This window comes from Diabrotica virgifera, chromosome 2 (assembly GCF_917563875.1).
Source record: "Diabrotica virgifera virgifera chromosome 2, PGI_DIABVI_V3a".
NCBI classification, from domain to species: Eukaryota; Metazoa; Arthropoda; class Insecta; order Coleoptera; family Chrysomelidae; genus Diabrotica; species Diabrotica virgifera.
The window spans coordinates 279,768,051-279,782,410 of record NC_065444.1 but is presented as its reverse complement, the minus strand read 5'-3'; the positions used below and the strand labels follow the sequence as shown (position 1 = coordinate 279,782,410).

The window sequence follows — 14,360 nt, the reverse complement described above, 5'->3', positions numbered from 1 at the left end:
CAAAAAATACAATATGATAATATCGGCAGAAAAACCCAAATGTATGACAACATCTAAAATTGACGGGAAAATAATAAAGCAGGAAGCAAGGTTTAAACATTTGGGAATAGATACAGTGCAGTGGAATAAGTGTTCCCCCCCCCCCTGTTAACTTGTTTATTTTAAGAATATAAGCAAAACGCTCAGACAGGTCGATTTTTAAACTACCCATAGTATATTATAGCATCAACGTTTCGAACTTTACGCGATCCCACTTCAGGTGACAGCCACAACTTTGATTTTTTTAAATGGGAAAGTACATCATGTGACGCCTCATTTAAAAGCTCTTAAAATACTGATTTAAAAGATGTATAATACTTTAATCCTGTTTGAGAGCGTAGGCGCAAAATTTCCGTCGAATTCTTTCTAAATGTAATCATTTTTTTCGAATCCTGAAAAAACTAATAAATATTTTTGAAAAATTTAAACGCAGAATGAAATATTACATTCTCGATGGTCCAAAGTCCTTGAGAACTCCTACAATGTTTATTTTAATAAGTCACAGTGGTGAAAAAAAGAGAAAATTTAGTGTGATTTTTAATTTCAAATCATTCAAAAGAAACTTTTTGTTTATTCGAAGGGACTGTCAGCCCTCGGTAATAATATAATCTTTCATTCTGCGTTTAAATTTTTCAAAAATACTTTCTCGCGTTTTCTCAGAATTCGAAAAAATAAATGCGTTTAAAAAGTGTTCGACCGAAATTTTGCGCCTACGATCTCAAAAAGGATTAAAGTATTATACATTTTTGAAGTCAGTATTTCAAAAGCTGTTAAATGAGGTGTCATATGGTGTACTTTACCATTTAAAAAAATCAAAGTTATGGCTGTCACCTGAAGAGGGACCGCGTAAAGTTCGAAACGTTGAAGCTATAATATACTGTGGTTAGTTTAAAAATCGACCTGTCCGAGCGTTTTGCTTATATTCTTAAAATAAACAAGTTAACAGGGGGGGGGGGGCAACACTTATTCCACCGCACTGTATAACCAGTTACGGAGATGTTGAAGAGGAAGTACGACAACAAAGCTTAAAAGCAAGTAAAGCGGCGGGATATCTTAATGACACAATCTGGAAGAACAAACACCTAAGACAAGACACAAAAGAAGAATCTATAAAGCAGCAATTAGACCTATATCGAGATACACGGCAGAGATAAGACCTGACACATCTAACACGAGATGACTACTAGAAACAACGAAGATGAAAATACTCCGACGAATATCAGGGAAAAGTCTGTTGGATAGGGAGAGAAGCGAAAACATAAGATCATGCAATGTAGAATTAATAAATGGATGGGTGACAAAATGGAAACAGGAGTGGAACGAACACATTAGTAGAATGGCAAAGGATAGAATAGTACGAATAGCACGAGATAAGTCACCAAATGGACGAAGAAGTATTGGCAGACCAAGAAAAAGATGGTGCGATAACTTAAACAATTTAGGAGGCTAATATTGAAGAAGAAACAGGCTTTAAAGCTTACATACAAGAAGGAAGAATAAGAAGAGGAAGGTTAAAAATGGGGTAATAACCGCAGTAACAATACTAAATAATTAATAAAAATGCATAAAAATTATATCTATTAATTTGTAGGGATTAAGATCTTACTTAATTATTTGAACAATATTAAATAATTAAGAGGAAACAGTAGCGATCAACAGGTAGCAAAAACGCGTTCCAAGATTGTGGCTGTAATTTTGAATATTTTTTCGAGGTATTTGGCACACGTATTCGTAATATAATAAAGAATGGCGGTACAGAGCCCAATTTGAAAAATATATTAATATGTGGAAATTACTCTGTAATTAAATACAATATTATAAAAACGAGCCTGTACCGCCATTAAGAAGAACAAAAAATACACTTTCTTCAAATAAACTTTTTTATCCGATGCCTAGATTTTGTGTCATTTTGGAACTACTAAAATTTTTTATTTCATTAGTAGTTCCACAATGACACAAAATCTAGGCATCGGATAAAAAAGTTTATTTGAAGAAAGTGTATTTTTTTGTTCTTCTTAATGGCGGTACAGGCTCGTTTTTTTAATATTGTATTTAATTACAGAGTAATTTCCACATATTAATATATTTTTTAAATTGGGCTCTGTACCGCCATTCTTTATTATATTACGAATACGTGTGCCAAATATCTCGAAAAAATATTCAAAATTACAGCCGCAATCTTGGAACGCGTTTTCGCTACCTGTTGATCGCTACTGTTTCACCTTAATAAAAATGCAATCTATTAATTTGTAGGGATTTATAACGCATGGATAATATCAAATTGATAAATATTACCAACTATCACTAATTATATTTACATGACTTCTTGTAGAAACAAAAGGAGTATAGATTCAATGTTTATATTCTACTTACCTGGCCAGATACCATCTCGATAACAACACATCCTACAGACCAAATATCAGCTGCTCTACCATGCCCTTCAGACATGTTCTTCGTAAACACTTCAGGGGCCATGTAAGCTAAAACAAATATTAACTGTTAGTACTATCCCTCTATTACTACTCAAATTTCGCTGCGCTACTACCAATGTACAGTGTTCGTTCTCCAGAAATATATATACATATATCGTAGCTACACGGATATTGAATTATTATTGAATATTACTTCATTAGAAACCCGTAGAAAAAGAAAAGATCTGACAATCTTATTCAACATTATTAATGGTAATAGTAGCTGCCCCGATCTTCTGTCAAAAATTAGTATTTCTGTACCTACTCAGTCAATAAGACAAACCCAAACTTTTCACATAAGCTTCCATAGATATAACTATACTCACAACAATTTTTTACCACGAACACTAAGGGCCGGTTGTTCGAACGCTAATCAGAAATGATCATTATCAAATATTTAATTACTGTCACAACTGTCAATGTCAACTTTGATTGGGTTGCTGAAAACATAATTATTGATTACAATTATGAAATTAATTAATCAATTATGTTAATAATTGTTATGTTAATTGACTGACTAATCTCATAATTATAATCACTTATGTTTTCAGCAACCCAACCAAAGTTGACATTGACAGTTGTGACAGTAATTAAATATTTTATAGTGATCATTGTTGATTAGCGTTCGAACAACCGGCCCTTGACTTGCGAATTCTCTAAGGGCCGGTTGTTCGAACGCTAATCAACATTGATCACTATCAAATACTTAATTACTGTCACAACTGTCAATGTCAACTTTGCTTGGGTTGCCGAAAACATAATTATTGATGACAATTATGAAATTATTTAATCAATTATGTTAATAATTGTTATGTTAATTGACTAACTAATCTCATAATTATAATTAACTATGTTTTCAGCAACCCAACCAAAGTTGACATTGACAGTTGTGACAGTAATTAAATATTTGATAGTGATCAATGTTGATTAGCGTTCGAACAACCGGCCCTTAATGACTTAAATATATTCTGCAATTCCTTGGATAGATTTAAAAACTATTTAAAAATCGTTTGTTGAACATACAATGTTAATGATATAATTTCTATCAGAAATTTTTAAGCTTAAACTTTGTTTGTTTTTTTATATCGTAATGTTTTTTTTTCTTTAACTTATTAGCTTTGTTATCCAATAGATATTGTAATATTTGTTCTTTGTGTTGACACTGTTTATGCTTTTGCTTTTGTTTTTGTAATATTTTTTTTTGTAATAATATTTTCTGAATTGGGCTTGCCCGTAAATAAATAAATAAAATAATTATTAACAAACAGTGTTGCAAGATACACCTTGGCAAACTGCTAGTCCCTTCTACTTATAACATTGTAAGATAATTGTTTGACCCACTGTGTTGGGATACACGGCATCTCTTAGTAATCTTCTTATTAAAACAAATCCTTTTAATAATTAAAAATGTCTTTAGCAAAACAACTACGTTCGTTGATAGTAAATACGATCGACCTACATTAGCACATATCGGTGTAACAGTTTAGGTTTGACCAAGGTCGGTTTGAAATAATAATAGTATTCATTATTTTTATAACCTAGTCGACTCAGCGCTTTTAACCAAAACAATCTTACTTTCATTATATACCAAAACAATAAACAGGAGAAGACTAATTATTATTTTCTAATTCCATTGCGAAGAGTAAGTCATTAATATTTGAGATCCCAAAGGGAAAACATCACAGCTACTGAGAACTAACGTACCACCAGCTCTTTACCGTTAGCACTCTAACTTACAAAATAAATGCATCTACGGTGATACGAGTTATTTCATCAACCCTTATGGTAGGGGGTAACCAACCCTTAATTATCTAAGGTGGCTCAGAAGGTAGGAGCCACCATACCACGATTAGTTTACCATGATTATACGTTGCTATAAAATATTACTTTAGCAAATTAAAATAATATGCGACGACACTTTTCGATAGAACTCTTTATTGATTGCTATACGTGTTTACAGGTCTAATTTTCGCTCGCTACTGAATAATACTAAAATTACAAAACGGCTCTCGACCAGAAATCCCCTGGTGTGGGGAAAACAAAAAATGTCTATATCTGTCCTACAAAATTTCACTTTGGAAAAAACGTAATTAACTAATCGTAATCACTGTCCTTCTCAGAAGCTGACAATATCGCTTCACTCGCATAACTTTCCAAATACCTACTTTCTAAAGAGGATTATGATAAATGTTACCCAGAAATATGGGTAAGAATGAATGTATTTTAATCTTTTAAGAAATTTCTGGAAAATAATTTACTTACCCAAACTTTAAGAATGGTCTGATATGAATTTACATCGTAAAATAAAATGGAAAAAACTAAAATTAACTAAACTATAGGGAGATGGAACATAGATGGAGATAAAGTGACAATAGAGAGTTTGACCTGTAGGTTATTTAATACACTCACCGGCACAAAATTCCGCCACCTAAAATTTTTGATTAAGTTTGACAATTTATAACTTTATTATTTGTGCTCCAATTTTCAAGATTCTTGCACCAGTTTGTAGGTACATGCATTGATATCGTTTGGTATTATTCCGGTAACAAAAAATTTTGCTTGCATGGCATTATACGAGGGTGAATGGAAGCGTTGTATTTTCTCCTAACTTTAAAAAATTTTGTGGAAAAATGTTGTCATATTATTCCGGAGGCATCACTAAAATTTTGTTTTTTGAATTATTCGAATATCTCTTTTACTGTAAGAACTGTACTATTTTTTGTAAATAAAAACACCGATTGACTCATACAATAGAGGTTGGATTGATAAGATTAGAATGGCCCGCATGCAGCTCAGATTTCAATGCTATTGAGCGTTTATGGGATGAATAATTAAAAAAAGCTATTCACCGTCATCCCAGGCCTCCAGAAAATTTGTTACAGTTATGGCCCTGGTAGAGAAATATCGGGCTATTCCCCAGGCAAGGATAACACACCTTTATTCGATGCTAATTAAATAAACCTTCAAAGCAGTATTTTTATTTACAGCACTTACAAGAAAAGAAATATTCGGATAATTAAAAAAACAAAACCTTAGTGATACCTCCAGGATAATATATAAAAGAAGTATGAAACAAAATCAGCCCTACAATTTTTTCACAGAATTTTTTAAAGTTAGGAGAAAAATCAACACTTTCATTCACCCCCGTATAATGCCATCTAAGCAAAAAAATTTTGTCACCGAAATAATAACAAACAACATGAAAGCATGTACCTACAATCTGATGCAAGAATCTTGAAAATAGGAGTACAAATAATGAAGTTATAGATTGTCAAACTTGATCAAAAATTTTGGGTGGCGGAATTTTGTGCCGGTGAGTGTAGAACTGTATGGGTAGTATTTATTGTAAGGTTATCTATAAAAAAAAGGTCCAAATTATTCAGTGCTTACCTTGAGTTCCAACAAAGCCTTTCAATTCTCCTGGCATTGTCACGTTAGATTTAATCTTAGCAGCACAGCCGAAATCTCCAATTTTTAAGCAGTTGCCACCTTCAGTCAAGAAAATATTAGCTGTCTTTATATCCCTATGAACTATACTGTGGTCATGTAAACAAGCTACACCTGAAAGTAGTTGGAAGGTATATTTCCTAGCTTGTAACTCAGGAAGGCCCCCTTCAGTATCTGCTACGAGACATTCTAATGTTCCTTCCGAACAATATTCCATGAAAATTAACATTTCATCCTAAAAATACGATTTTTAATATTAACGAAAGAAAATAAAAATTCTAATAAAAAAATCAGAACCTAACCAAAAATGTGTAAATGTGAATTTTGCAGTTCTACCAATCTTTGAGTATATATTATAGTCGGAGAGATAGAAGCGGATTTTGTGCGTGATAAGTAATATGGAAAATCTATACGGGGATATGTTGAATTAGTTGTGTACATGACTTTTCCCAACGGCCGGAAACCAGAGTGGGGGACGAGGGTAGTTATAAGGGGTCAAAGTCGCGGTTTTTATTATTTTTTTGTGACGCTCATGATCGAGATAATGCACCAAAATTTGGGAATAAGTAGGCCATGACGTAACTAAGCAAAATCTCTAGGGGCGGAACGCTGCGTGGCCGACAAAGGGGTGGGGGTAGGGGTGAATTTAAAAAATATAAAAGGTTTTTTTGCGACGTTCGTGATTGAGATAGTGCACCAAAATTTGGAAATAAGTAGACCATGACATACATAACTAAGTTAAATCCCCAGAGCCGGAAATCAGAGTGGGGGACGAGGGCAGTTATAAGGGGTCAAAGTCGCGGTTTTTATTATTTTTTTGTGACGCTCATGATCGAGATAGTGCACCAAAATTTGGGAATAAGTAGGTCATGACGTAGTTAAGTAAAATCTCCAGGGGTGGAACGCTGCGTGTCCGGCAAAGGGGTGGGGGCAGGGGTGAATATAAAAATTATAAGGGATTTTTTGTGATGTTTGTGATCGAGATAATGAACCAAAATTTGGGAGTAAGAAGATCATGACGTAACTAAGCAAAATCTCCAGGGGCGGAAACCAGAGTTGGGGATGAGGGTAGTTTTAGGGAGTCAAAGTCGTAGTTTGTATTATTTTCTTTCTGACGCAGCACAACATTTGTCCCCCACGCAGCATTCCGTTCCTGGAGATTTTACTTAGTAATGTCATGATCTACTTATTCCCAAATTTTGGTGCACTATCTGGTCATGAGCGTCACAAAAAATAATAAAAACCGCGACTTTGACCCCTTATAACTACCCTCGTCCGCCACTCTGGTTTCCGGCTCTGGGGATTTTACTTAGTTATGTCATGGTCTATTTATTCCCAAATTTTGGTGCACTATCTCAATCACGAACGTCGCAAAAAACCCCTTATATTTTTTATATTTACAAACATGTTTGTTTTGTTGTTATTTTTTTTAAACCCTGTAGATTTAAGTAATTATTGTATATTATAATTGAAAACAGAAAAGAACAAGAAAAAAAAACTAAGAAGATGTAAACCTCCGAGGTGTTGAATCGGGTTTATGTCTTAGCGTAGTAAAAAAACAATTACTAAAAAATAATAATAAAAAAATAATAAAAAAACAAATTAAAGATATAAAAAAATACAAAAAAATAAATATGTACAAAAAAAATATTTAAAACCAACACAGTGTATTATTTAGATAATCAAGCCTATTCTGTAACTCATTTCGATGATAGAAGTCAGTAAAATCGAATAGAAGTGGCTAAGTCGAATAGAAATAGTCCAAATCCGTATTCCATAACTACTTCGGAATCTCTACAATCGTAATAGTGAATAGAAATCACTTCGACAGCATTTACCCTGTCGAGGTGAGATTTCGATTATCGGAATTGTGGTTGACGCAAGCGCATTTTGTTTTGTTTTGGCGTTTATATTTTATATATAAAAATAATTGATTACTACTTATTTATAGTATTTCTACCTATTTTTAGCTGCTTCATTTTTAGTCTGTGGTTTTATTTGTTTAGATAATTATATATTTAATTTAGACATGCTGTAGGACCTAACCTTATTTATTTGCTATGTGACATCTGAATGTTTGCCACTCGCAGTGTTGCCATACTGTTTTTGCTTTTATTTCTTGTACAATTTCAATCAATGGTATAATTTACGAGAATAGCATACAATAGACTTCTTATGCGTTGATTGATAAATATATATATTTGTATATTATACTAGTATACCTACTTGTATATTTATCAGTCAACGCTCATAGTCTGAACAAATTATAGAAAAGTTACCATTTTTGGGAAAAGTTGTTTAGCAGTTATTTCAGCTGGAGTCGAATCTTAAAGATTGCATATTATTAGTAATATCAATTTTAAATAATTTATTTAAACAAAATCCGTTCAACAAAATATGATCGTCATCGGATAGTCCTTCCCACTGTTCCAACAAGAATTGTGATCTTGTAGTGACAGTTTCGTGATGACCATTTCAGTAATCATTTTTTTTCATAAGTTTTTCATTGATTGTCATTTGTTTCGAGCTTGTGTCATGTGTCACATAATAATTAATATATCTACGGCATACGTCTTTGGTTTTTATCATTGGATATACCAACAACAATATACATATTGACAGATAAATCAGTTATGAGTCAGGTAACCGTTCCAACATCAGTTTCCAAATTACCGTCATCGGACGATAACTGGGCGACACAATTACGAACATGCGCACAATAAACGGTACAAGTAGTTTCGTGACGGTTTCTGGACCGTCCAAAAGTTCATGTTGAAGCAAACCTAATAACATCAACTTAAATATCTTTGATTTAAAACGCCCGGTTTCATAATCAACTTAAAGTGAACATTAACTAAAGTTCACTTTAAAGTTGACATTTACCCGTATGAATTGCATTATAAAGGTACCAACTTAAAATTTAAAGTCCACTTTAACTGATTATAAAACCGAGCGTTAAAAGCATTTATACTTCTTATATTCACTTTCACTTATCTTTTTATTTCAGTTTATCTTCTTTTTTATATCAATTTTAATTAACTCTAATTTAAAACCATTTATTCTCTTTTGAGCTTTTTGCATCCAGTATTTACACTAATATTTTATTTACTTTTCAAAACTTGAGGATAGTATGAAGAAAGTATGAAAACATTGAGGATATGGCAACGGTGGCATATTTCGAGTAACAACCAGGTCACAGAACACTGGTTAATGCGCGGTTGCCGCCTCCTCAGAACCGCGTGAAATAGAAGTCAGAGATTTCGATTACGATATGAGTTACAGAATACCAATCCAAACACAAAAATGACGCGATAGATATCAAACATTCCGATTTTGGGTAATTACGATTCGACTTGGTCATTTCTATTCGATTTGTTAAAAGTTACAGAATAGGGTTGAATAACCGTAATATGTTAGGTTTGTTATGTATTTAGAGTTAGAAATACAGAAAAAATTCATCTGATTGAAAAAACAAATTTGTTTGTTTTTAAAATAACAAAATGTCTGGATAATTGGCTCGGCCAAGGCCATCAAATTCACACAAAAAAAATTACTTTATAAAGATGCTATCCTTACCTTGTGAACTTCAACACCGTATGATTTCACCAAATTATTATGGGCAATCCCTTCTAGGATCTTCATTTCTTCAGCTATCTTCCTCAGCGTACCCGGATCATTGTGCTGCAAAGCTATTTCCTTCACGGCCATTAAATCACCGGTGTTGTTGTTAACTGCCGTATACACTTTGCCGAATCGGCCTTGACCGACTTTGATACCGCGCTGCCATGAAAAACTGACGTTTCGTCGCATTATCGAACTCTTGTTGGACGTAGTATCCTCCAGAACTTTGCCTATGAGATTCTGTTCGGCGAGATTTTGGTCCAACTCAGCTTCGAGCGCTGCAATAGCTTCGCGGAATTTCTCGGCGTGAGAATTTGAACTAAACTCTATTCTGATGGACGACGCTGCGCTGCCATTCCTGTCGTCGTCTTTCCTTGCACTAAAAAAATTAATACTTATTATTCGCACTTCAAAGTAGATAAACCCAAATATAAGATAGCTAATAATACAGTGTGTCCAGGGTTGGGGTGCCCAAGAGGAAAAACTTTTTTATTTTCAATTTTAGCGAAAAATGTCATTCTTGATAAAAAGTTTTTATTGTTCTAAAACAGGGGTGGGCAAATACTTTTAAGCGCGGGCCAAAATGAAATTTTCAAAATGTCTCTAGGGCCGGAGAACTATATCCAGTATGTGACGCTAATGTTTTTGGTGGAGGTTTTCCTCTGCCCAAGAAATTTTTCGGACAAAAATACTTAAGTATCATTTTAAAGCATTTGGAGAAAGACATTTGACAAATTTTTAATATGGTCCGTTATATTCAGTCATAACAAGGATACAGATAAAAAATGAACTTCAGAAATTCGATCAAGAATAGAGTAATCAAGAGCAGCCTTTTTGGATATGAGGAAATTTCTGAGTAACCAAAGATTCAATCTACAAATCTAATATCGGATAGTAAAATGTTATGTCAAGTCAACCATCATAGACGAAATTCAAAGGAGACAACTGATCTAGTATGCTGGTCATGTATGACGTCAATGGACGACGACAGGCTGCCAAAACAAATTTTAAAATGGACGCCAAGGGAAATAAGGAAGAGAGGAAGCCGAAACAATCCTGGCTAGGCGGCATTCAGAAGACAATGTCGGAAAGGAACCTTCACCTTGACGAATGCAACGACGGACGAAGCTGGAAACTGGCAACCGGAAGACGCAGAACGCTATAAAAAACCGGGATAATAATAAAAATGTTATGTCCACTCTCTTCTTCTTTATTGGATTGTTAATGCTGACTTAATGAAAAAGCTGCAAGCTTTTGAGATGTGGCTTTTTAGGGGAATTATGAAAATACCATGGACCAATCATATTACGTACGAAATGGTGTTGCACAGAATGAAAAAGGAACAGAGAACTTTCGATCATCATTAAAAGGAAAAAGACATAATTAAAAATCACACTAAATTTGCTCTTTTTTTTCACCTCTGTGATAAACATTATAGAAGTTTTCAGGGACTTTCGGCCCTCGGTAATAATGTAATATTTCATTCTGCGTTTAGATTTTTCAAAAATACTTATTAGTTTTCTCAGGATTCGAAAAAATTGAATGCATTACGCTCTTAAAAAAAATTGCTTACGGGATTTCTCAATGGGCCGGATAAAATAAACAAAAGGGCCGCATCCGGCCCACGGGCCGGCTTTTGCCCACCCCTGTTCTAAAACCTCATAAAACGAAATAAAATTCAAGTTTTTCAAACCATGCTTAATTTTGTAGCCAATTTTATGTAAATCCTTATTGCACTACGTTCGAAATTGTAACAATAATAACTTGGGAGAACAACCCTTTCGCTTCTTTGGATTATGAAACCAAACTTTGTCGTTCTCCTTGAAACATCCAATTATTTAATAATTAAATAATTATTAATCCAATAATGTTAACAATAAAATTGATCACAAGATAAATTCTTTTTTGCACGATTGATCATTTTTGACTGTTTACCGTGACAGATTTTACGTCAGTAGGTGACATTTACTAGCAACTCGACGGTAAGTAATCCAACTCGACGGTAAGTACTCCAACTCGACGGTAAGTAATTCACTTACCGTCGAGTTAAAAAATCTCTTAATTTTAATTTATTTTTTGAAAGAATAAAGAAAACTAACGAATTATTTATTAATATTGAAACTTATGGTACAATTTGTTAAATTATTTAATGAAATCCCACTTGTTGGGCTGTGGTTTCACTTCTAACAGAAACTCCTGCAGAATCGCATACATTAGTAGTATTACTAGTATTAGAATAATTGCGGAACACCCTTCTTCCCAAGCCCGTTCAATTTCTTCAAATTCACTTTCGCTCATATTTTAATTTATAATAATCAAAATTGTACTTAAAATTATTGACACCTAAATAAAAACTCAATTCTCCATTGTTGTTATGCACCCTAGTTACTACCTAACAACCAAAGTATCTATCTTGATAAAATGAATGAAACTAGTCAATATGACGAAAATGTTTAATTTTATAATTTATAATGGTATCAATCGTGCAAAAAACGTTATAATCATGTCGAACGTTAAGGGTAACCGATCTCAGACAATTGGACAATCAGATAATTGGAGTCGTCGCCCGCTCCTCCTCCAAACAATTGTCTTCGATCGGTATAAAACCTTTACAGTTCTCCATACTTAATATACTATTTTGAACGCTTAACAGTGTCGAAAAAAAATGACAATTCGCAAATGATAAATTTATCGGAGTTGACAGTTACTAAGCTAATTGTGGCTTGGCAACACTAGATTATTGTTACGATTTCGAACTTAGTGCAAAAATTTATAGGGATTTACATAAAATTGACTATAACATTAAGCAGGATTTGTAAAACTTGAATTTTATTTCGTTTTATGGGGTTTTACAATAAGCAAAACTTTTTATCAAGAATGAAATTTTTCGCTAAAATTGAAAATAAAAAAGTTTTTCCTCTTGGGCACCCCAATCGTGGACACACTGTATAAATATATATCTATACTAAGATATAAACATACCCTATAAATACTGATTATTCCCTTGGAGAGCCACTAAGAAATTAAAACGACCGATCTTGCAAAATCATGCATTAAGAAATACAGATTGAAATAATATATTTTTTGCTGAACAATTAACAATTTAGAGAAGGCTAATCACGAAGTACATGCATGATTTATCGATTTTGAAAAAGCGTTTGACAGAGTATGCCGTGATAAGCTAGAAGACATTCTTAAAAGAAAGGACATAGATAATAAAGATCTGCGAATAATTCTCAATCTATATTGGAATCAGAAAGCTAACATCAAAATAGAAAATGAGATATCACAAGCAATAGAAATACGTGGAGGAGTAGTACAGGGATGCATTTTGCCATCACTGCTATTTAATGTATATAGTGAAAGCATCTACCAGGAAGCCCTTTTGCAAGAAAACGAAGGAATCATAATCAATGAAGAGGTTGCAAATAATATTCGATACGCGGACGACACTGTGCTAGTTGCAAGAACAGTAGAAGAATTACAACGATTACTTACAAACATAAATATTGCTTGCAACAATTATGGCATAAACATTAATGTCAAAAAAACCAAGTATATGGTCTTCAGTAAAATCATGACACAACCACCACATATTAGTATAAATGGCAATCAAATTGAAAAAGTATCAAGTTAAAAATACTTGGGAACTTTAATAAACAAAACTGGAGACCAAAACAATGAAATAAAAAGACGTATCTAAATTGCCAGGGCCACCTTCATAAAGATGAGAGAATTCTTCTGCAACATAGCTACAAGCATCCTCTAAGATTAAGAATGCTAAGAAGCGTATTTAACAGGCTATTTATTATACGGTGTAGAGGCCTGCACTTTCAAACAGAACAACATAAAAAATATTGAAAGTTTCGAGATGTGGTGCTTTCGTCGAATGCTGAAGATAAGTTGGTTTGAAAGAGTCTCACAAACTTTGAAATAATATGAAAGATAGGAAAAAACCCAGAAATTTTGTTAACAATAGAAGGAAAAAACTCGAACATTTGGGTCACCGGATGAGTGGACATAAATAGGAATTACTTCAAAATATAATGCAAGGAAAAACAAAAGCAAAACAGAATCCAGGCCGTAGTAGAAGAATGTCATGGTTGCTGAATTTGAGAGAGTGGTTTGACTGCACCACTAATGAACTCTTTAGGTTAGCTGTAAAAAAGGTCAGGATAGCCCTAATGATTTTCAATCTCCGATAGGAGTGGCATAAGAAGAAGAAGAATAAATTTGCTGAATATCTCGAGGAAACATTTCAGCCAAATGAAGGTGATAACACACCTGAATGGGAAAGCGTCACACAGGAAGAAGGTGAAATTAAACTAGTCACTCCCAAAGAAGTATTCAACGACATTAGAGCAAACATCAATCCCAGGAAAGCACCTGGGTGTGATTTAATTACCAGACAAATCTTAAAACAACTCCCTAGAAAAGCCATAGTAAAGTTGACATCTTATAAATGCCTCGTTCAGATTAAGATATATTTCCAAGATACTTTCGTTCAGATTAAGATATATTCCCAAGATACTTTCGTTTAGATTAAGATATATTCCCAAGATACTTTTGTTCAGATTAAGATATATTTCCAAGATAAGGACAGTGACTGAGGTCATAATGATTCTTAAACCCAGAAAACAACCAAATACAGTATCATAGTACAGGTCGATTTCCTTACTACCTGTAATTTCGAAGCTATACGAGAAGCTATTTCTTAAAAGACAGAAACCTCTCATGTACGTTAAGGCCCTAATTCTATCACAAAAGTTTGGGTTTCGAGAA

The 14,360-nt window shown here is 33.5% G+C and overlaps 2 protein-coding genes across 6 annotated transcripts in view; one reads left to right on the top strand and one right to left on the bottom strand.

Annotated features, from left to right (window-relative positions):
- Positions 1-14,360, bottom strand: part of LOC114332103 (mitogen-activated protein kinase kinase kinase 4) — a 177,090-nt gene that overhangs the window by 15,794 nt on the left and 146,936 nt on the right. For all 4 annotated transcript variants that reach the window (XM_050644696.1, XM_050644697.1, XM_050644698.1 and 1 more), the window contains 3 exons: positions 9,534-9,957; positions 5,901-6,192; positions 2,413-2,519 (listed from right to left, as the gene is read on the bottom strand). In XM_050644696.1, coding sequence (XP_050500653.1) covers positions 2,413-2,519; positions 5,901-6,192; positions 9,534-9,957 — 823 coding nt within the window. The remainder of the gene's footprint in view (positions 1-2,412; positions 2,520-5,900; positions 6,193-9,533; positions 9,958-14,360) is intronic.
- The window catches only part of LOC126880655 (uncharacterized), an 85,027-nt gene that overhangs the window by 33,429 nt on the left and 37,238 nt on the right, over positions 1-14,360 (top strand). The gene's annotated exons all lie outside the window — the stretch shown is intronic.